Source organism: Lutra lutra, chromosome 1 (genome assembly GCF_902655055.1).
Source record: "Lutra lutra chromosome 1, mLutLut1.2, whole genome shotgun sequence".
NCBI lineage: Eukaryota > Metazoa > Chordata > Mammalia > Carnivora > Mustelidae > Lutra > Lutra lutra.
In genome coordinates, this window is record NC_062278.1 from 66,473,916 (window position 1) to 66,498,860 (window position 24,945).

At 37.4% G+C, this 24,945-nt stretch overlaps 1 protein-coding gene across 7 annotated transcripts; it reads left to right on the forward strand.

Annotated features, from left to right (window-relative positions):
• Nucleotides 1-21,552, forward strand: TEX55 (testis expressed 55). 7 transcript variants are annotated; one of them, XM_047725567.1, is made up of 4 exons: nt 1-1,287; nt 1,871-2,017; nt 4,246-4,308; nt 21,067-21,552. In XM_047725567.1, the coding sequence occupies exons 1-4, from the start codon at nt 94-96 to the stop codon at nt 21,073-21,075; spliced, it is 1,413 nt and encodes a 470-aa protein (XP_047581523.1). In that variant the 5' UTR covers nt 1-93; the 3' UTR covers nt 21,076-21,552. The 7 variants fall into 7 exon arrangements, with proteins under 7 accessions (XP_047581523.1, XP_047581531.1, XP_047581486.1 ...); XM_047725575.1 differs by having other exon boundaries at nt 4,249-4,308; XM_047725530.1 differs by lacking the exon at nt 21,067-21,552 and adding an exon at nt 18,348-18,441.
• Nucleotides 21,553-24,945: the final 3,393 nt, after the last annotated feature.

Genomic DNA, 24,945 nt, shown 5'->3' on the forward strand with positions numbered 1-24,945 from the left:
GGCGGCAACGTCGCCCACCCTGTGAAAGTCACCTAGGAGACCAGGTCCGCCCCACCCACCGCGTCCGGCAACCTAGACCAGCCAGGGCAGAAAATGGAAGAGCCTCCTGAAGAGGCTCCCGCAGAATCCTTGGCACCTGAAAGCACAGCCAAGTCCCCAGATGACAGCCACACAGATGGCCAGGAAGACAACTGGCAGAACCAGGATGAAGAAAACGTAGAGGACCAGACTGATCCCAGAACGGCTGAGCAGGTTGCCCAAAGAACGTTGGGACAGACTGACCACAAAGGATCTGAACCCACCGGGCTCCAAGCATCCGATCAAGCGGATCTCAGGGCATCCGACCACGCTAATGTTGCTCAGCGTAGTGCATCTGATCAGGACGACCAAAGAATGTATGAACAGACAGACAGGAGGACATCTAGACAAACCAATCGTGTACAGGTGGAAGAAACTGACAGCCAGATGTTTCTTCCACGTGAACAAAGAACTTCTGAGCAGTCTGAACGCAGGAGGTCCCACCAGGCTGAAAGCAGAGATTACGGGCAGATTGACCGCAGAATGTCCAGCCAGACTGAGCCAAGAGCTTCTGAGCAGAGTCACCATAGATTGTCTGTCTCATCAGAACAACGAGCCTCTGAACAGACTGGCCACAGAATGCCCAGCCAGTCTGACAACAGAACTTTAGAACAGATTGACAGCAGGTTGTCCGGCCTGGTCGAACGAAGAACTTCTGAAAAGATCGACAGCAGGTTGTCTGGCCTGGCTGAACGAAGAACTTCTGAAAAGATTAGTCATAGACCATCTAACCAAGCTGACCTCGTACCATCTCTAAAAACTCACCAAGATGTGTATGAGGAAGCTGCTGACCAAGCTGACCGCAGTACCGATCACCTTCCCGTTGACAATGCTGACTACAGTGATGAGATGGAACACTTAATGGCTAAAGAGAATTACTACAAGGACTACCTAGCTAACTATGGAGCACCTGGCCAGTACGACGACAGAATATTTGCCCAATTTGGTGACATTAAGGGGTACAAAGAAGCTGAGCCCAGAATAGAACCCTGTGATTTTGAGACCAAAGAAACCACCGGTGACAATTCCCCAGTTTCAGTTGAGACTGACAATGAAAGTGAGACCTATCTGCCAGCCTTTGGCTCGTTTGGTGCCAGATTCACCAGTGATTTGCAAGCAAAAGTCTATTCCCAGAGATTCCCCTATATCTCACCCAAGTTGGACTATATCATCAGTCAAGAAAAAACTGAAGCTGTAGAAACCAAGCCTGTAGGTTAAAGGGGCATTTGATAACCACCTGGGGGATTGGAGGCCAAGGCAAGGGCCTGTTGTGGTGGTATGGGGGCAGGGAGAGGGTACATGTTGAATCAAAGATGAGGAATAAACCTGCAGTTGATTCAGGAAGGGCAGGAGATCCCAGAAAGGCAGGAAATAGGGTGGGAAATAGATTTGTTGTTCTGCCGCTACAGGAAGGGCATTCAGGAAGGATCATGAGCCAGGATTCAGGAGACCTGGGTTTCAAGACCTCGTTCTGCTGCCTGCTCTGGGGCACTAAGTCCTCTCTGGGATTCCTCCAAAGGAAATGCTTTTGGAATCAGTTGGAGATCCCTATGAAGGGAAAAGTATTTGAAGTAGATTGGAGATGTGTAAGGTACGTCCCGGGACTTGAGGTGCATTATGTTGCCAGGGGGACCAGTCAGGTTTGTCATCAGAATGTGTCTTTTCTCCAGCTCCTGGTGTTCAGGTCCCTCCAACACCAGATTCCACTGATAATAACAACAGTAACAACAGAACTTCCTGGGTCTTTTCAGTTTATTAAAGACTCTCTGGTGGGGGGATATTTCTATTTCAGGATGATGTTCCAGAACACCAAGAAGGAAGGAAATCTTTTGGATACAATCAAACTTATAAGAGGCAGTTCCCTCCTATTGTATATGAAGATCCTTATCAAGTTTCACTACGATACATGGAGAAGCACCACATTCTGCAAATATTCCAGGTAAACCTCTCAACCCTGTTCTTTAAGAGTGAGTTTTACAGTGATTACAATGTAAAAGACAAATTTGGACCTGGCTCATAGAGGTACAAGAATGGGTCTTTGTTATAAAAAGGATATAAACTCATTGAGAAGTCAGTAAGTGCACTGAAATGTGTTAACCAAAAGTAGTAAATGCGAAATATCAAAGAATGAGGGTACCTGGGGGGCTCAGTCAGTGGAGGTAGTGTACCTTAGGCTCAAGTCAGGATCTCGGGGTCCTGGGATCAAGCCCCACATCAGGCTCCTTACTCAGCTAGGAGTCTCTGCTTCTCCCTCTCCCTCTGCTCCTCCCCCACCTCATGCTCTCTCTCTTTCAGATAGATAGATAAATAAATAAATAAATAAAATTGGGGGAAAAAAAAAGACAAAAAACAAAGAATGCTACTTACTGTAGTATGAAGCCCTTCAGAGGGATTAGAGAAGTAAGGCAGGTTAGTTGATAGGGAAAAAGTTGGCCAAGGCTTAAAGCTTGCGTCAGACTGGGAAGGAAAGATAAAATATTGGCAATTGAAAAGGCAAGAGAAAAGCTTTTTCAGGCACAAATATAATACTTTCACAAGATGACCAATCTGGGACCACCTAAAAACTGCATTCCTTAGGGAGAAAAAGAAATAGTTGAAAGTTGCTTTTAATTCTTGAAGTTACAAATTTCATTGACCTCAGGATATGGGGCTGGAGCCTCCTTGAAAGTATGACATTTTCTTGGTCAGTAGAGAATTAGAAGAGATTATCACATTTATATAATTTTTTGTTATTTGGTGGGTTGTTTTTGTTTTTCCAAATATTTATTTTTATGTTAATATTATTACCCACCAAGGCACAAGTATGTATATCATAATGTGTACATGTAGTAACGTTGTGGTTAGAAAGGTGTAAAATAAAAATGGCCTACCTCAAATGAAAATGTGCAAACTGGGAGAAAAAAAAAAAGTTTTAACTGGGAAAGTTTAAGTTTCAGGAAGTAGGGTAGAGAGGCAAGAGCGCAAATTATGCAATCTGTTAGCCAAAGCCCCATCCTAACTTTGCCCATTCTCATCTTTGTGACTTGGAGAAAATTAATTAACTTCAGTGAATCTTAGTTTCCTCATATAAAATAGAGTGATTTTACTCCATCAACCCTGCTCTATGCCTTTTCTTTCTTAAAATATACTTTTGTGGGAGAGTGCTAATGGCTGGGTTTTCTAGCTTTAATGAGAGAACTACGAATTATTAATGAATTGAAGAAAGTAGAAATCAAATCATTTTATAAATAATTTCCTTCATCTGTCAAGGAAAAACAATACTTGAGAATACAACATTATTATATGAAAAATTAGTTACCAAGTATGTGCTCAATAGAAACATATATGAAATATGTAATTGGCATGGGTGCATTAAGAGGATATTAAATATTTTATACCTGAAACTTGCCCAACTGTTATTCCCTGCAAATGAGACTTCTGCTTGCTTTATTATAATTTTTTGAGTTATTAAACAACAACAAAGTATGGAAGTGAATTTTGAAGTTTTGTATATGCTTTCTCATTTATTATTATAAACATTAAACGTCTTTTTCACCTTTTAAAATCAAATACCTCACGAGGAAGTTTCTATGTAAAGACATATCATGTTTTTAATTTACTCAAAAGACTTTTCTTTTGAATAAAGATAAAGTGATTAATTCATTTATTTCTCAGGCTAGCAAATCACAATTCTCAAAACAAAAACTTTGTCCAAAACTTTCTCACTACTTGTTTGATCTTGGAAGCTAGAAAAATATCCATTGCTATTTATTATGAAATTTTTATTCTTCTATATTTTACTTTAATTTGCCTTGTTTTATCACTAGTCAGAAAGTAATTTGTCACTTTGTAGAGATACATAAATTTCCTTTTTTTTTAAAGATTTTATTTATTTATTTGACAGACAGAGATCACAAGTAGGCAGAGAGGCAGGCAGAGAGAGAGGAGGAAGCAGGCTCCCCACTGAGCAGAGAGCCCGATGCGGGGCTCAATCCCAGGACCCCGGGATCATGACCTGAGCCAAAGGCAAAGGTCTTAAACCACTGAGCCACCCAGGCGCCCCTTGAGATACATAAATTTCTTTAAAAGACTATGGTGTTGGGTTAGTGCAAAACGTAGCTTCAGCTAGAACCTGACCACTTAACTTCAGCTCAGAACCATAATGTGATGCCTCATGCTCTCTCTCAGCAGATCACTGAGAACTTAGTCTATGAAAAGCCAGAGGACCCCCTCAGTTTTATGCTGTGCCAGGTATGGAATAGGAGAAAGAGAACAAGCTTTTAATTCTGTTTGTTGTAAAATGCAGCACACATACATGCATCCAAAATAAAACATGTCCAACTCCATGGGTTATCATGAAGTGAGCACTTATAAAATGTTGAACGCTATTGTCTTTTTAGCATTAGCCATATTTATGGGTAAATAGTAATATCTGCAGCGTCCATCTGCTTTTTCCTGATGACTAAGGCAGCTGCATACCTTTTAACTTGTTTATTGGCCATTTGGAAGTACTTCTTTTTCTATTGTTTGTCTTTTTCTTATGCACTTGTCACAGTTTTATACAATTTCTAGAAGGGAATGAGCCCTTTGTTGAGTTTCTTACAGGTTTCTTTTTCTGCTCTCTGCCTTCCCTTTTTATCTCTTGAAGGTATCTTTTGATGAACAGAAATTCTTAATTTTTTTATTAATTTTTAAATTTTTTTATAAACATATAATGTATTTTTATCCCCAGGGGTACAGGTCTGTGAAGAAATTCTTAATTTTGGTATGGTTACATTTACAACCTTTTTAATTCATGGTTAGTACCTCTGGTGTCCTCTTTTGGAAATCTTCTTAGTCCGAACTCCTGACATAGCCCCTTATATTACAGAGTTGTAGATTTTTTTTTTTTTTTTTTTTTTTTGGGCAGGGTGTTAAATTTACTTTATTTTGCCTTTGACATTGGTATCCAGTCACTTCAGAATTGACTTTGTGTAGGGTGTGAGGTGGGATCAAGTTACATTTTCTTTTCTAAGCAGACATCCAATTATCCAAGCACCTTTAGTAAAAGGACCGTACCTCCCATACTGCTTTTTAGTTAATTTTGATGGTATATTTGTTTATCCTTGCTCCATACAAGACCGTCTTAATTAGTGTACCTTAAAATTAAGTCTTAAAATCAATCAGAGCAAGTCATCATATCTTACTTCTCTTTAAAAATATCTTGTTTATTCTTAGGCCTGTGCATTCCCATATCAATATTTGGAGTTATTTATCAAGTCACAAACACATACACACACATCTGTGCTGAATCTGTAGATCAATTTGGGAAGAAGGGATGGCTTGAAACAATGAGTATTTCTAATCCTTTATCCTCTGCATTTACTTAGGTCTTTAATTTCTCTCAGTACAGTTAGTTGCACAAAGATTTTACATATTTTTGATAGACTTATTCATAGGTATTTTACAATTTTGATGCCTTTGTAAATAGAAATTTTTGAAATTTCAGGTTCTATATGCTGGCATATAGAAATACAGCAATTTTTTTGCTGATATTATATCCAGCAACCTTACTGAATTCAACTTATTAATTCTAAACACGTATTTATAGTGTGGGTATTTCTACATATATAATCATATCATTTGCAAATAGTGAATTTTATTTGATTTTTCTGATCCTTATCCTTTTTTTTTCCCACTTGTCTTATTGCATTTATTATGTATCTTCTCTTTGCCTCTTCAGATCCACCTTTTTTTCTTTTCTATCCTACAAAGTAGCTAATCCATATAGACTAGATCAACAGGCTTTCATTCCTTCTGACTTCCGGATGGGTTAAACCAATGGGAAACTCTGGAGGATGATTGGGAGGAGGAAAGAGAGTGAGATCAGGTTTATTTCCCTGGTCTTTTCCCTTATGACCAATCTTGAGTTGTCTGGAGGTCTCTGCTCCTCTCAAGACAACTTTTTACATGACTCTCTGCTTCTGAATTCCTCTTGACCTTCAAGGTTAAGAGGTTATCTCCACTTTTACTGGCTTTGGATTATTGTGTTATCTTCTGTGACTCCCCTATGCCTAATTCTTTTGAATGAACCCTTTCTGAATGAACCTTTATTGAATTCTATTCTGAATGTGCCATCTATTTTCTGTTGGGACACTGACTGATACACTACACTAGTTAGGGATCTCCAGTAGAATTAATATTGAATAGAAGTAGCTACAGTGGTTCACTTTGCTTGCTCTTAATCTTAAAAAAAAAAAAAGTTTTCCCTACTTAACCGTTAAGTACGATGTTTGGTGTGTTCTATAGATACTATTAACCATATTAAGGAAGTTGTTGTCTTAATCTGTTTTCTGAGAGTTGTTCATCATGAATCATTAACTTTATCAGATTATTTTTCTGTATCTATTGAGATGATTGCATGATTTTTTCTCCTTTATTCTGGTAATGTAGTAAAATATGTCTATTTTCATTTTCAAAACTTTTCAAGCATACATACAGGAAATTACACAAGTCAAAACTGTACAACTTGACAAATTACCACTAATTTAATAGACGCATGAAACTACCGACCACGTCAAGAGATAGAATGTTACCAGTTCCTCAAATCCCATATGGTGCCTGTTTCCAATCACTACCCCTTCTCTTCCACAAAATAACCACTATTCTGACTTCTAGATTAGATTGGCTTTTTTTAGATTTTTATATAAATGAAATCAAATATTATGTACTATTTGAGGGCTGGCTTCTTTTGAGCAACGGTATGTTTATGAGATTCATTCATCTTATGCATACTCATTCCTTTTCATTTCTGTATCCTCTATTCTGAGTTAGACTTTGGGTTGTTCTGAATAATGCAGCAGTGAACATTTGTACTTACCTCTTGGTGCATATGTACATGCATTTCTATCGTGTTCATACCTAGAAAGAGAATTGCTAAGTTGTAGGGTATTGCCCTAAGTTCAGCTTTAAAAGATGGCTGCCCAAAAATTTTCCAAAATACTTTGATCAGTTTATACTCTCGCATAAAGTGGCATTGCTCTGCTTTTCTTCATGTTTCTTATGTGGTGCTTTGAACTTCTAGGAACTGTGGGCTCATGGTCTTCATCATATTTGGAAAGTTGTCAGCCATATGTTTCCTCAGACATTTTTCTGTCTCAGCTTCCTCCTCTTGGAACTCAGTTACACATATAATGGGCCCTTTGAAGTTGTCTCACAGCTCACTTGATTCTCTATTAAATTTCTTCCCTCTCTATATATCATTTTGGATACTTTCTATCACTATGTCTTCAAGTTTACTAATCTTGTTTTCTGCAGTGTCTAAATTCCCATTAATAATAAAGTATGTTTCTCACTGCATACATTATAATTCTGTAGTTTCATCCCTAGGAGTTTAGTTTGTGTCTTTTCTAGAGTAATGATATCTCTACTTCACTTTTTGCACATAGAGAATACGGTTATAATAACAGTTTTAATTTTCCTGCTTCTTTATATGCCTGGTAATTTTTTTTATTGAGCTGTACTTGACACATAACATTGTATTCATTGTAGGTATATACCTGGCAATTTTTGATTGGTGTAAGATATTATGAATTTTGCCTTGGATGGGTGGTAGAATTTTTTGTATTCTTGTAAATATTCTTAGACTTTATTTTGGGGCCCTGCTAATTTACTTGAAAACAGCTTGATCTTTTCAGATTTTGCTTTTAAGATTTTTTAGAGGAGCAGAAGAGTTTTCAGTCTAGGGCTAATTATTTCCCACTACTAAGGCAAGACCCTTTTGAGTATTCTACCCAATGCCCCATGAATCATGAGGTTTTCCAGTTTGACTGGTGGTAATAGGCATTATTCCTGTAGATCAATTTGCCGAGGCCTCTGCTAGTTTTCTCACACACATACACTGATCGATATTCAGAGGATAACTTGAAGGGGACTTTCTGCAGCTTTCCAGAGTGCTTTCTGTGCCATTCTCTCATCTCTGGCACTCTGCCCTATGTACTATAACTGTCTTGGTTTCCCCAGGATCTCAGCTTTGTCTTCTCAACTCAAGGATCTACTGAGTTCCTCTTGAGTTCTTTTTCCCTACACTCATGCCAGGACATCTTCTGAAAACAGCAAGGTACATGCACATTTGTGATTATTATGTCTTTCTGATTAATTGACTCTTTTATCATTATGAAATGTCTAGCTTTCTCCTTGGTAACATTCTTTGCCTTGAAGTCTGTTTTCTCTGATATTAATATAGCCAGTCCAGCCTTCATATCTTATAGTTCACTTGGTATTTTTTTTTCATCCATTTATTTTCAACCTATCTATGCTTTATATTTGAATTGTGTCTCTTGTAGATACTACATAGTTGGGTCTTTATTGTCCTTTCTGATATTCTCTGCTTTTTAATTGAGCCATTTAGAACAAGGGTAAGCAAACTATGGACCACCTAGTTTTAAATGGCCCACAAGGTTAGAAAGAATTTGTCATTTTAAAGTGGTTGAAGAGGAAGGAGGAGGAGGAGAAGAAGGAAGAGGAGAGAGAGGAAGAAGGAGAAGAAGGAAGAAGAGAGGAAGAAGAAGAGAAATAAGTTCAAGAAAGGAAAGGGAGAGGGAGATTCCATAGCATCAACAAATAGTTTGTGTTCTGCAATGCCTAAAATATGTAGTATCCAGCTCTTTTCAGAAGAAGTTTGCTAATCCCTGGTTTAGACCATTAGCATTTAACCTAATTATCAATATGGTTGAATTTAGAGCTCTCATTTTATTATTTTCTTTTTGTCTTTTTCATTCTTCTCTTCCTCTGTCATCACTTTCTCTTAGATTATTTGAGTAATTTCAGTATTCTACTTTAATTTGTATATTAGTTTTTAGCTATACCTCTTATTATTTTTTAGTGATTGCTCTAGGGATTGCAATATGTATTGCTAACCTTCCACAGTATACAATTAATACTTGTATTGCTGCACATGAAAAGGAAACTTTATTATCATACAGAGTCCTTTAGTCCCATCTATTCTTTTATGTTAAACTTGTCATATCCATCACTTTCCACATAAGTGAAAACTCCCACAAGACAATAATTTTGGCTTTAAATGATCATATGTATTTTAAGGAACTTAAGAGAAAACAAAAGTCATCTTTTACATTTATCTACAATAGTTTCTGTTTCTAATGTTCTTACTTCCTTTGTGAATTTTTGTATTTCTCTCTGAAGTTATTTCCTTTCAACATGAAAAACTTCTTCCAGCATTTTTAAAAAAGATTTTATTTATTTATTTGCAGACAGAGATTGCAAGTAGGCAGAGAGGCAGGCAGAGAGAGAGGAAGGGAAGCAGGCTCCCTGCTGAGCAGACAGCCTGATGCAGCACTCGATTCCAGGACCCTGGGATCATGACCTGAGCTGAAGGCAGAGGCTTTAACCCACTGAGTCACCCAGGCGCCCCCTTCCAGCATTTTTTGTACTGCAGCACTGATGGCAAAGAAGACTTAGTTTTCTTTCACCTGATCATCTCTGACACATTCCTTCTTGTAGAACATTTTTGCTGGCTATAGAATTCTGAATTGACTTCTCCAGCTCTTAAAAAAGTGATTTTACTCATTCCTGGCCTTCATAATTTTGGATGAGAAATCCACAGTCATCCAAATTGTTGTTCCCTTCTACATAATGGGCCATTTTTTTCTGACTGCCTTCATAATGTTCTCATTTTCTTTAGTTTCCAGAGGTTTTACCATGGTGTTTGTTGGAATTTATGATTTGGGGAGTTAGCCGAGCCACTTAGATCTTATAAATTTATGTCTTTCATCAAATTTTGGAGGTTGTCTGCCAGTTTCTTCAGATATTTTTCTGCCCCATTCTTTCTCTCTCCCTCTTTTCTTTTTGATACTCAAATTAACCTTATATTAGACCTTGATATTGATATTATCCCACAGATGCCCTAAAGTTCTCTTCATTTCTTTCAAATTTTCTTGCTCTCCAGGTCAAATAACTCCTTGGCTCTATTTTCAAGCTCACTGACTCTTTCTTCTGTCATCTTTATTCTCTATTAAGCCCATCCAGTGATTTTTTTTTTTTTTAATTTTCAGTTCTAAAATTTCTGTTTGGTCCTTTTCTTTATTTTCTACTTATCTTCTGGGATAGTTTATATTTTCTTTGATTTCCAGGATATTTTTCTTGACTTTCACTTTCCTTGACATAGTTATAATAACTGCTTTAAAATGCCTATCTGATAATCTCAAATTGGATCATCTTGCAGTTGTTATCTGTTGATTGTCTTTTCCATTTGTTTTTAACATTTTATTGTGGTAAGAACGTTTAACATGAGATCTACCTTTTTAACAAATTATTAAGTGTACCTTACATTATTATTGACTGTAGGTACAATGTTGTATAGTAGATCTCTATAACTTATTCATCTTGCTTAACTGAGACTTTCTGCCCATGAATTAGTATCTCTCCACTTCCCCCTCTCCCTAACCATTGGCAACCATCATTCCATTCCTTGATTCTATGAATTTGCACTTTATACCTCATGTAAGGGGATACAGTATTTGTCTTTCTGTGACTGGTTTGTTTTACTTCGCATAATGTCTTTATTCATCCATATTGTCACATATTGCAAAACTTTGTTCTTTTTGAGACTGAATAGTATTTCATTATGTGTATATACCACATGATCTTTATCCATTTATCTGTTGATTGACATTTAGATTGTTTCCACATCATGGCTACTATGAATAGTGCTGCAATGAACATATCTCTTCAAGATCCTGATTTCAATTCTTTTGGATAAATAAAGCAATCCCAGAAGTTGGATTGCTGGATCATATGAAGTTCTATTTTTTTTTTTTTTTTTTTGAGGATTCTCCATACTGTTTTCCATAGTGGCTACACTATGTTTGCATTCCCACCAATAGTGGGCAAAGGTTCCAATTTCTCCACTTCCTTGCCTACAAATTAATGTCTTTTTGTTTTGGTAATAGTTACCCTAACTGGTGTGAGATGATGTCTTTTGGTGGTTTTGATTTGCATTTCCCTCATGATTAGTGACATTGAACATTTTTTCATATACCCGTTGGTCACTTGTATGTCTTCTTTGAGGAAATGTCTATTCAAGTCCTTAGTCCATTTCTAAATTAGGTTATTAGTTTGTTTGTTTGTTTATTATTGAGTTGTATGTGTTACAATATGTATTTTGGAGATTAGCCCCTTATCAAATATGTGGTTTGCAAATATTTTCTCCCATTCTGTAGGTGGCCTGTTGACTCTCTTGATTGTTTCTGTTGCTATATGGAAGATTTTTAGTTTGGTGGAGTCCTACTTATTTAGTTTTGTTGCATGTATTTTGGGTGTCATATCCATGAAATAATTGCCAAGACCAATGCTATGAAGCTTTCCCTCTACATTATTTTCTAGGAATTTTACAGTTTCAGGTCTTATATTTAAGCATTTAATCCATTCTGATTATTTTTTAAGGGTCCAATTTCATTCTTTTGTGTGTAAACAGTTTTCCCAGTACCACTTGTTGAAAAGAGTTTCCTTTCCCTCTGTGTATCTTTGGCACTCTATTGAAGATCAGTTGACTGTGAATGTATAGATTTATTTCTGGGCTCTCTATTCTGTTCTTTTGGTCTATATATCTGTCTTTATATTGGTACCATATTGTTGTTTTTATTACTTGTTTTTATTACTATAGCCTTATAATATATGGAATAAAGAAGTGTGATGCCTCTTTGTTTTGCTTTCTCCAGCTTTATTTGGCTATTCAAGGTCTTTTGAGGTTCTATAAGAATTTTAGAGTTTTGGGGCGCCTGGGTGGCTCAGTGGGTTAAGCCTCTGCCTTCAGCTCAGGTCATGGTCTCAGGGTCCTGGGATCGAGCCCCGCATCGGGCTCTCTGCTCAGCAGGGAGCCTGCTTCCCTTCCTCTCTCTCTCTGCCTGCCTCTCTGCCTACTTGTGATCTCTGTCTGTCAAATAACTAAATAAAATCTTAAAAAAAAAAAAATTAAAAAAAAAAAAAGAATTTTAGAGTTTTTTTTTCTACTTCAACATTCACCAAAGGAATATGACTGAATTCAGTCTACATCACATACTATTCACAATATTCAGACTATGATCTAAAATTATGGTACTTACAAAAAACCTGAAAATACAATCCATTTTTAAATACAAAAGATTATTTACTTCTTCCTTCTTGGTTTGGATATCTTTTATTTCTTTTCCTTGCCTAATTGCTCTGGCTAGAACTTCTAGTACTATGTTCAAGTGGCAAGAGTGGGTATTTTTGTCTTGTTCCTGAACTTAGAGGAAGAGTTTTCAGGTTTTCACCACTGAGTATGATGTTAGCTGCAGGCTTTTCATAAATGCCCTTTCTTATGTTGAGGTAACTTCCTTCTATTCTTTCTTTTTCGAGAGTTTTTATCATGAGAAGGTGCTAAATTTCATCAATTTTTTTGGTCTTTTAAGACAATCATGTGATTTTTATTCATTTTATGAATGTGATATATCACAACAGTTGATTCTTTTTCATAGTATACAGGTGTTATTTGCAGTATTCATTTTGTAAGTGCTTATTCTTGCATATAGAAGCAGTTCTTACTTTTGTATAAAACACACACATTTAAGGTTTTATCACATAAATCTAACTATGTGGTATTTTCACTTATTTAGTTCAAAATAGTTTCTAATTTTCATTATGTTTCTTCAATTCATGGGTTTGGGGACATTATTTATATAAATTACCAAATACTGGATTTTATAACTGCCCTTTGGTTAATGATTTCTGAGTCAATTGCACTTCACTCATAAAACGAGATTTCAAATATTTGAGATGTGTTGACTTGCTTTATGATGCAACATATGATTTACTGTGAGTGAATTAATTGGGGTTGAAAAAATTTATTCTGCAATTATTAGAATACACCCATTAGATCAAGTGTTCTAAATACATTCATTAGATCAAGTGTTCTAAGTATATTCATTAGATCAAGTTTGCAAAATATGTTGTTCAAGTCTTATAGTATGATTGTGAATTTGCTTGTCTACTTTAGATCTGTTATTTATGCTGTGTGTGTGTAGTTACAGTTATGTTATTAGGCATGTATGAATTAGGATTCTTATATTTTTCTGGTAACTTGAACTTTTTATCATTAAGAGGCACATCATGAACTCTAATGACTCTTTTTTTTTTTAAAGATTTTATTTATTTATTTGACAGAGATCACAAGTAGGCAGAGAGACAGGCAAAGAGAGAGAGAGAGAGTGGGAAGCAGGCTCCCCGCTGAGCAGGGAACCTGATGTGGGGCTCCATCCCAGGACCCTGGGATCATGACCTGAGCCGAAGGCAGCGGCTTTAACCCACTGAGCCACCCAGGCGCCCCTCTAATGACTCTTCAGTATTGTAATAGCTATATCAGATTTATTTTAGTCAATTTTAAATGATATAATATGCTTATTACTTTTAACTTTACTCTGTCATTAAGTTTTAGATGGCTTTCTTATAAATAGCATGGAATTTTTTATATTATTCAAATCTGACATGCTTTTAATTTTAACCCATTTATACTTGACGTTATTAAAGATATATTTGGGTTTCCATCTATTGTCCAACTATATGCTATTTGTTCTACCTGTTCTGTTTATTTTCCTCTACTTTTTTCTTCCTTTATCACTCTGTTTTCTATTAGTTCAGAAGTTATATGCTCTGAATTTTTTTTGTTGGTTTCCCATTAGGGTGATTTCAAAAAATTGATAGACCTTATATTTTTAGAGTAGTTTTTAGGTTTACAAAACAACTAAGCAGAAAGTAAGTGAGTTCTCATTTACTTCCTTCTCCTTTCCCCGTTTCCCACCCCTAGTTTCCCCTGTTATTGACACCTTGAATTGGTGTGGTACATATCTTAACAGTGATGAGCCAATATTGATATATTATCATTAACTAAAGTCCATGGTTTATGTTAGAATTCTGTGTTGTGAATTCTATAGCTTTTGAAAAATGTATATGATATGTATGTGTAATTACAGTATCACACAGAATAGAGTCACTGCTCTAATAATTACTTTTAGTATTTTTTAATGGGGGCACCTGGGTGGCATAGTCAGTTAAACATCTGACTCTTGGTTTTGGCTCAGGTCGTGACCTCAGGGTTGCGAGATGGAGCCCTGTGTGGGACTCTGCACTCAGTGCAGTCTGCTTGACACTCTCTCTCCTTCTACCTCTCCCCAACTCTGCTCTGTCTCTCAAATAAATAAACAAATCTTTAAAAATATATATATTTTAATGGTTCCTCTGAAATTACAACAGGTATACTGGACTTACCAGTCTGAATTATTTGTACTAGGTCACTACAAGGACTTTTGTATTTTAAATGTCTATATATTTTAACCCCACAAGATATGGTAATTCCAAGTTGACCAAAATTGCAAGTGGAAAAAAATTCTTTTTCATTCTCTTCAGGTACAGGAAATGATAGAAAACAGAGACAAAAGTGAAAACTGCAAAGAATGAATTTCTCCTCAGCATTGTTTACAACCCTCAGTATCAACACTATGTTCTGTCTCTCACTCTGAAAAATGATTTTTGAATGGTCATTGGTAGTGACTCTGCCTAGATATGTTCTTAATTTTTAAGTAAAGATCTATAGAGTATCTACTTCAGAAATTCACATGATAGTTACAGATACCTCTGGCTAATCATACAAAATATATACATGTTAATCTTATCCATGCATTGATATTTCAGACTCATTCCTCCAAAGCACTGCACAATAGTCAGTTTACAAATCTCAAGGAGGATCAAGAAAATAATATGACCAATTTATACATAGTTCTCATAAAGCATACAAATCTATCATATCTCCAAGCTGTTTATAAAATTTTCAATCAGAAAATATGTGGAAAATAATTTTTAATAGCCCTTTTTTCCCCTCTCTTAATGTAAAGTGATTGTTGTAATCTCTTTTTTCTTGTCTTTTAATATCCCCAACATATTTTTACTGTTTTCCTCTTTAACCCTGCCTGTTATATTCTGTCATTAATAGATGGGATTTAATCTAATCCTAGGGATAGCTCTCCTCTGATTTTTAACCTAGAGCAAAATTCAAACATATTATGCTACTATGTACACACCTGTGTGCATAGTATCTGTGGGAAAGGCAGAATCACGCTTCCTCCTTACCTTTATCCCCTAAAGAGTATCGACATTATATGGACTGTGTAACCAGTGGAACTGGTATTTAAAAGCAAAAGCCTTAACATGGTCTGTCTGGATGAGAGTATCTGCCCAGCAATCATAACTGACATGGTCATCTAATACTATTTTTGTAAGCTGAACCTTTTGTTTAATTTCTGTTGGAATATTAAACCAGATTTGATTCTTTACACTGGTGACTTGGTGTGATTATGTGGTTGCATCACAATGAATTAAGTTTCTGTTTAAATGGTCAAGCACAATCCTACTTCTTTTATGCCTAAATTTCATTTCTAATAATTATACAATTATTAGATAACTTCTGCTGATAACTTCAGAGTTTAATTAGTTCCTTCAGTTGCCCACAAATTGTGCATGTGCTCAGTCTCAATAAATGTTCACTCAAGAGAGGCAACTTGTCTGTTGATTATGGGCCAGCAAAACCAAATGAAAGCTGGATAACTTAAGGGAAAAATTTGAGTGACATGACTAAGGTTATAGTCAGTTGGGTGAACAAAATAACCCAAAGATGATTAGTGTTTGAAAACTTGGATGTTATCAGTAACATCTGAAACTAAGTATTAAATTTAGTTCACTGGTTTTCAGCCTTACCACCAGACAGATTGACTGTACTTCTCAAAGCAGAACACTTCCTACCAGACCACCCCAGTCATTTCAGCCCTTCTCATTGGCTTCATTGCACAACTATCATTTTGACCTTTTGCCAACAAGGCAGTGAACCAGAGGGGATGAGATTGGTACGGCCCCATAATCCTGTGTGGGCACATATAACTGAAAGGAGAAGGAAGATGGGAGATCAGGTTTACTTTCAGTGACTCAGGCTCTCTACTAAAAGAACTATGTAGTGTAGATCAGTCAGCCAAAAGTATATTCTGTTCTTATCCCCAAGTGGTAAGAAGTAATCTCAGGCCCCGGGGTGAACAGTAAAGGTGAGAATCTAGGTGAAACAAGCAGTCGGTTAAAAGGGGAGGTGGAGTCTCAGAGAAGGCCTTTTCTGAGTAGCTAACAGAGGACACGGATGGCCACGTGGAAGAAAAATGTCATGGGGAGTAAAAGTTTCAATGTCAGAACAACCAGAGATCAAAAGATAGGATCTCCCTTGAAGGAATCCTCCCAGGATTCTTCTGAAGGAGTTGTTCCAATAGCTATGAGGTGTGAGTGTTCCAAGTGTTAAATGAGATAACGCGTAAAAGCACTTAGAACAGTGCCTGGCACTGTTAGCTGTTATTATTTTAGTGCTCTTATTATCCACTATATTAATATTCCATTTTACCTGAGTAATCCTAATGACCCTCCCTCGCTGCATTCCCTGCCAGCCTGATCTCACTGTAACAGAAAGGAAAGCTACTAGACCAGTTTTCTTGGGCCTGTTCCCTCCCCTCTTCCATTTAAGGAATAAATGTGAGACATCATTTACCATTAGGGAAATGGAAATCAAAACCAAGATGAGATACCACTTCACACCCAGTAGGATGGCTATAATCAAAAAGACTAACCAAAACAAGTGTTGACAGGGATATGGAAAAATTAGAACACTATACACTGTTGGTGGGAATGTAAAATGAGACAACCACTTTGGGAAACAGTCTGGCAATTCTTCAAAAAGTTCAATGTCTTATTATCATATGACTCCGCAATTTCTCACCCGGGTATATACCCAAGACAACTGAAAATCTATGGCCCTACAAACCCTTGTACACGCATGTTCCCAACAGCATGCATAAGAACCATAAAGTGGAAACAATGCAAATGTCCAGCAAGTGATGAATGGATTTTAAAAATGTGATAATTGACAGATGAATGGAGAAACAAAATATCATAAATACATAGGAAGGAATAGTATTCAGCCTTATAAAGGAAAGAAATTCTGTCACATGCTACAGTCTGGGTGAACCTTGAGGGCATTATGCTAAATGAAATAAACCAGCCACAAAATGACAAGTAGTGTATAATTCCACTTATATAATGTATCTAAAGTGGGTCAGATTTGTAGAAACAAAGTAAAATGATGGTTACCAGGGACTGGGGGAGGGAAAATAGGGAGTTGTCTAGCAAGCACAGAGTTTCAGTTTTGCAAGATGGAAAGTTCTGGAGGTCTGGTACACGACAGTATGTATGTACTTAGTATCACTGAGCTATAAATTTAAAAATGGTTATGATAGTCAATATCATGTGGTGTTTTTTATCGCAATTTTTAAAAATGAAAAATGAAAAAAATGTGATATATATACAGATATATATACAGTGGAATATTTGTTATAAAAAGGAATGAAGTCCTGATACACATCTATGACTTGGATGAACCTTGAAAACATTCTGCTAAGTGAAAGAAGTCAGACACAAAGGCCACACGTTATATGATCCCATGTATGTGAAATGTCAAGCATAGACAAATCCATAGAGATAGAAAATAGACTTGTGGATGTCAGAGGCAAAGGAGGAAGGGTAATGGGGAGTGAATGCAACAAGGATGAGGTTTCTTATGGCGGTGATGATGATGTGCTGGAATTAGATAGTGGTGATGGTGCACAACTCTGTTCTAAAAACCACTGGATTCTACCTGTCAAAAGGGTGGGTTTTATGGTATTTGAATTACATATCAGTAAAGCTGTTATTTAAAAAAGAATAAATGTGGATGTTAATATTTTTAAGTCTAGTTTATGACAGAGGAGAGTGAAGGAGAAACTCAGAATCATTAGGAACAGGAATATCTGAGCCCTCCAGGAGAATTACCTATCTCCTCCATTCTTTACAAATTCCCTTGTTTTACTCTTCAGTCTCTTGCATATGCTTTATTTTTTTTTAATTAGCCTCCTGTTATTTACATGTATATGTATGTGTACATGTGTGTGTCTAGCTTTATTGAGCTATAATTAACATACAACATTATGTAAGGTGCACAAGGTAATTATTACAGATATATGTGTATACTATGAAATGATTTCCAAAATAAATCCTATTATTTCTTGACTTACAGTTTTACTTAGCCAATCTTCTCCACTTACCTTCTTTTTTCCTTATTTAATCAGTGTGAAATATATATAAGTAAGTATGTAAGTGCAATTATGTCTATTATGTTTTTGTGCTCATGTATCTGGATATATATTTGTTGAGAGAGATGTGGCCAAGTGTGGTTCCAGGGATCTGTGTATCTATGCTTGAATCTTCATGTCAGTTGTTTGGGAATAATGTAAGGCTAAAACTCAGAATTGTGGGGTTGGGTTTTTTTTTTTTTTTTTTCATGTGTGGCAAACAATACTAGTGTTCCAGTGCCTTATTAGGCTCTCAAAGGGCCATTTTTTTCTTGTAGCATTGGCAGAATTTGCAATACCCTAACATCAGAGAGAGTGGTAGGGTGGCCTGTTGTTATCAACAGAGAGGAGTCTGTAGACAGAATTAAGTTGTCTAATTCTGCGTTGTAGTTTTGCTTAAAAAAGAAGGAGCAGTTATTTTCAAACTCCATTAAAATTACAGTAAAGATTTACAAAAAGAAGTAAGTCCATCTTGATACTCAAAGCAGGAGAGACAGAAACCAGAGATTTTTGTGATTTCTGAAAACAGAAAGCAGATGGAACAGAGCAGGGCCGAAGTTCCTCACAGCCCTCAGAGGAGGGAGACGTTTTTCCAGGCAGAGCCTCAGAGCCAAACGCAGTATGGGCAGACATGGGAGAAAGGAATGAGCTGTGAGTAACAAAGGACTCCTCCTTTCTCGTGACCTTTACACTCCGTTTTTGTCACCTACCCCCAGAGCCACATCGTGTCATCACCAAAACTGCTCCAAAATGAAATCACTCATAGAGTCAAATGACACATCCAGATATGATACTGAATCTGGAGAATTTATAAGGAGGATCTGTGCCTAATTTTTATATTGAGAAAAAAAGTGGGCATAATTTTCCAACTTCAAAAATGTCCAACCCCAGATGGATCAAATAAATTATGACACATCTATGCAATGAGATTCTATGCACCTGATAAATGTTGCTGGACTTACTGTTTAATTATTTGGATGGTATAGTTGGATCTACTCCATACCACATAGCATCCATACATGTACACAACTGTACATATATTCTAAAGAGATAAGTAGGAAAAGACAGACTGAAAGAAATTAAAGAATCGGGAAATACATGGGGCGCCTGGGTGGCTCAGTGGGTTAAGTTGCTGCCTTCGGCTCAGGTCATGATCCCAGGTCCTGGGTTCGAGCCCCGCGTTGGGCTTTCTGCTCAGCAGGGAGCCTGCTTCCTCCTCTCTCTCTGCCTGCCTCTCTGCCTGCTTGTGATTTCTCTCTGTCAAGTAAATAAATAAAATCTTTAAAAAAAAAAAAAAGAATCGAGAAATACAAAATCTTGAGTTGGAAAGCCCTTTTTAGGCATAATGCCAAAGGTGAAAATCGTTAAGGAAAATATTTATGTAAGTGACATGAAATATTCTAGAAGTATGAAAGAAAGTTACCAAAAATGTAAATGACTAATCAAGAATAATAATTGTGGTGAACATGGCAGGTCAATATCCTAACTATATGACAAGTTCCCACAAATCAACTTTGAAAACCATAAATACTCCCAATCAAAAAAGAAGGCCAAGAATGAAGGGACATTTATGGATGAAAACATGTAAATAGCCAAAGAAATATAAATTTTAAAAAATTAGATACCAATTAAATATTATTTTAGACAAAAAACTTTTTAAAGATGGCAACTAACCTGGCTTAAAGTGGAGGTAAATGGGCCCTTTCTCACACTGTTGTGGAATGTATGTATATTTTACAAACTTTCTGGAATTCAGTTGGATCACATGATTCTAAGCACTTTAAAACAAACATGCTTTTTAGTCAGAAGCTCTAATTCTAGGAATTTACACCAAGGAAAATAATGAAATGTGTTTAAAAATTTATGTATAAGAAAATTCACAACATTATTTTATAATATTGAAAAATTAATAATCTGAATTTTCAACCTTTGGGATTCAGTTAAATACATAATAACATATTCATATGGCAGGATATAATATATCCATTAAGATTATGTTGTAGACGGCGCGCCTGGGTGGCTCAGTGGGTTAAGCTGCTGCCTTCGGCTCCGGTCGTGATCTCAGGGTCCTGGGATCGAGTCCCGCATCGGGCTCTCTGCTCGACAGGGAGCCTGCTTCCCTCTCTCTCTCTCTCTCTCTCTCTCTGCCTGCCTGCCTCTCTGTCTACTTGTGATCTCTCTCTGTCAAATAAATAATAAATAAAATCTTAAAAAAAAAAAAAAAGATTATGTTGTAGAATAATCCCAGAGGGAAATGTCTGTATCATATTATAAGTGAAAATAACTGGTTTAGATGACTTTAAATAAGTTATGATCCCAATTATGTGGGGGGAATTCAAAGAAGAAAGATCAGAAGGGCCATAAGAGCAGGGATTCCATCTGTTTAATGCCTGCTGGAACAGTACCTGACACATAATAGTACCTCAAATAGTTCCTGAATGAATGATTCTACACCAAAATGTATATTGTGTTTATTGCTGGATAAGGGAGTATAGTGATTTTTATTTTCTGCAATGCACATACATTCATTTTGTTATCAGAGTAGAATAATGAATATTTTAAAGGTCGAGAATAATTTAGAGCAATACATAAAGAAATACAGATCCCTTCATAAAACTGGCCCTTTGGTCACACACTTTTGGCTCTTCTCAAGCATTATTTAATGCAATGGTTGTGGGGGTTTGGGGGGGGTTGTTTTGTTTTGTTTTTGGTTTTGGGGGGGTTTTCCACCAGGACAAATAAATCTAATTCACCCTAAACCTTCCAAATCAGAAACTCATTCATTCATTTTAAACTCTTCTAGTTTCAGTGAGGCAGTGAAGGCAGAGGAAGAAAAGCAACAAGTAAATAAACAAGGTACTTCCAGCCTGATTCTTTTTATGAAAGAAATAAACCATGTTTACATGAGCAAGAGTAACGAGTGGAGAGGGCAGGCCACTCTCAGAAAGGCCTTTAGGAAGGACAAGGAGGCAGCCCAGCACCACCGCAGGAAACGGATTTCCACTCACCGGAATGGCAAGTGTGCAAGCCATGTGTTTGGAGCACACACAGGATGAGAGTCGTGTTCAGTGAAGTTGGTGAATACATGAGCAACTAATAAGCCACAGTGAGGGGCTTTGATCCTACTCTTGAGCACAAAAGGAAGCCACTGAATGGTTTTCAGGAGGGAATCACAAAGGCTGATTTACGTTCTTAAACGTCCTCAGGACACTTCTGATTAAAAGTATAGCTTTACACTGCATCACAGAATTTTCTGCCCCTGATATCTAATAAAATAAACAAAAACTTTACAAAATCAGAAGTATATATACTTACTAAATCAAATTAAGAGAGCCACAACCTAATTCACTGCTCTTCAAGAGCTGGGGGCTAAGGAAAGAAAAAGAAGTTTCCAGGAGAAAAGCAGAGAAACACACTTATACTTGTAAGAAGACAAAGACCTGGAATTCTTACTATTTTCCTTAAATCTAAACAATGTGGCTCTTTTTCACTGTTGAACTTTCTAACCATGAAGGAGTGGGAATGAGTGAAAGGCAAGGAGGAAGGGGCTGAGCCCTGATGGTGGTTTTAGAGCCAGATTCAGAATCCAGAGCTGAATCCAGTTCTTGAGTTTTCTAATGCAACTGGTCAGGCCCAAGAGGAGACAACAATGGAGAATGGGAAGAAGCAAGCAGAGAACTAGGGGAAGCATGGAAAAATGTGGTATCATGGAAGCCAGAAGAGGAGAGTAGTGTGAGAAGTGGAGTCATCAGCTATTCTAGTTGTAGCTAAGTGACCAAATGAGAGGAAGACAAAGAAGTGTGTACCGGAATTGGCCAAATAGAGGTTTTTTGTAACTTGACAACCAGCTTCAATGGAAAAATGGTAAGAGTGGGGGTGAGATTGAATTTGATTGAAGATTTACAGTGTTCAGTAGTTTTAAATGGTTTAAAAATAGTTATAAAACAAACTAGTTGATAAGGAAAAATATAATCATCCCAGATGCTGAGACCAAAGGGAATATTTAGACCTCTTAGACCCAACATGGGTAATTGGGTACAACATCCTGAACAAAATCTCTGCAGTAAACACAACAGGCTTCATAGACTTGCCCCTTAATATTGGCTACCAGAGATGTTACAGAGGCATTTCTTCATTGGGTGAAAAATTGGGCTAACTGGTTATTTTATTGGAATATAGTTATTCCATGTCATCATTCCATATAATAACCATAACTGGTTATTGAAATGAGCTAATGTCCTGTCCAATTATAAGAGTCTATTAATAATGGGATGCCCCTTTCCTGGGAGAGGGCTAGGTTTGCTTTAAGAAGTTGTCTTGTGGTGGCCATAGTCTAAAATATGAACTGAGTTAAGCATTTATCATCTACAGGAATTGACGAGAATATGGGAATGTCAATGTTGAGCAAGAGGAGGGCTGAGTCAGAGGACCCATTAAAGGCCAAAGAGCCTGAATTCATATATTTCAGTAAAATTTGCAGAGAGAGTCAAGACCTGGTAGAGAAAATGCAGTCTTCAGAGGCACTAGAGAATTGGCAGATCTAGGCAATTTGCGCACATAGTCTGCAGGTTTCACTCAGTTATTTCCAATGCAGAAGCTGAGCTCTGATTCGTGACCTCCACTCCCCAAAGGAGCTGGTGTGCTCTGGCAGACTTACTTGTGAGCCAGTTTCATAGACAATGTCTTCTCACATATCCCACGAACAATATTCTACTCTCTATTCACCTCATTAACTAGTTAATAGGGAAAAGATCACATTAATAACTTAAGATTTTAATGTCATTTTCAAAGTTACCCAATTGTCTAACTACACTCAAACAGTATAGCCTAGTAATTAAGAGTGCAGTCTAAGAAGACAGACCAAGAGGAGTCTTCACCCCTCAATAGCTCTGGAATCCTGGGCAAGATAACCTCCTCAAACCCCCCTGCCCTCATCTATAAAATGGGGGGTCATAATAGTATATATTTCACAGGGCCACTGTGAAGGGTAAGTCTTATAGTGCCTGAGACTTTTAGAAGAACTGAAAATATGGCAGACAAAGTCATGTTTGAGAAAACTTTTTCCATGAAACTGATGAGTAGAGCAAAAGTCTTTATTTTTTTTTTAAGATTTTATTTATTTATGGGGCGCCTGGGTGGCTCAGTGGGTTAGGCCGCTGCCTTCGGCTCAGGTCATGATCTCAGGGTCCTGGGATCGAGCCCCGCGTCGGGCTCTCTGCTCAGCAGGGAGCCTGCTTCCTCCTCTCTCTCTGCCTGCCTCTCTGCCTACTTGTGATTTCTCTCTGTCAGATAAATAAATAAAATCTTAAAAAAAAAAAAGATTTTATTTATTTATTTGACAGACAGAGATCACAAGTAGGCAGAGAGGCAGGCAGAGAGAGAGAGAGGAGGAAGCAGGCTCCCTGCTGAGCAGAGAGCCCGACGCGGGGCTCGATCCCAGGACCCTGAGATCATGACCTGAGCCGAAGGCAGCGGCTTAACCCACTGAGCCACCCAGGAGCCCCGAGCAAAAGTCTTTAAATAACTCCCATTCCTAACTCAGAACTTCCTGAGGGGGCCATTGCTTTCCCACCCAGCTGACACCGCAACTCCCTCCTTCCCCCAAAACAAAGTGAGGGGTCTGTTTAGGGAAAGGAGTGATTCTGAAGAGAACTAGTCCAGTGGTCCCCTGTCCCAAAGATGAAAGAGAGAAGCCCCATGGTGGCTGGAAAGCTTGAGCGAGCATAGAGGACCAACATCGTGTAGCTCAGGAGACATCCAGCCACCAAGTTTGTTAACTTGCCTTGGAATGACCACAGAAAAGGAAAAAGCACTGGAGGGTGATGGCACCATGGGACAGCGGGTGGAGAAGGACAGACATACTCTTTACCTCTTTACCTCCAGATGCCTGAGAGGTACTGATGGTGGATGAGTGGCAATTACTGTCTGAAAAGTAATCTTCCTTTTCCTAGCTAGTCTTTTGTTTTTTGTTATGGGCTTTTGTGTACACATTATCTATTTTGAGAAGATTCATGTTTATTCTCTCCCCACATAATCCTAGTAACAGAACATAAAATGCCTAGGATATGAATGGAAACATATGTCCTTGTTTGCTTCCTTGCTTCTTTATCACAAAGATTTCTAAAAGAGCACACTTTTAATAATTTACATGTTTCTCTCTCTGTAATTGTAACAGAGATCCTTTGTAGGCATAGAAACTATGAAAAAAGAAAGAAGAAAATAAAAGCCATGCAGATCACTTCACCCAGATATAACCCTGTTGATATTTACTTTACGTTCGTTCTAATTTTTAAATTCATGTATGTACATGAATATGTGTATATTATATACACACACATATACATACATCAAATTGTACAAACTGTTTATAACCTGTTCTTTTTATTGTTAGCACTTAGAAGAGTGCTTGGCACATCATGAGTTCTCAATAAATATTTGTTGAATAAATGAGTGAACATATTTCCACATCATTAAATTTTTTCTATGGCATCATTTTTCCCAGTTGCATAGAATTGCACTGTGTGAATGATCGTACCATATCTAACCAGGCCCTAGAGATCTGAGGAGGAATAAGGCCATGAGAGGACACACAGATACCCTGTGCAGGGCCCCCTCAGCAAGGGGGAGTGTGCTGCCCAGCTGCTGGGAGTACTGGCAAGCCCAGCCTCCACTGTCAGCTCCC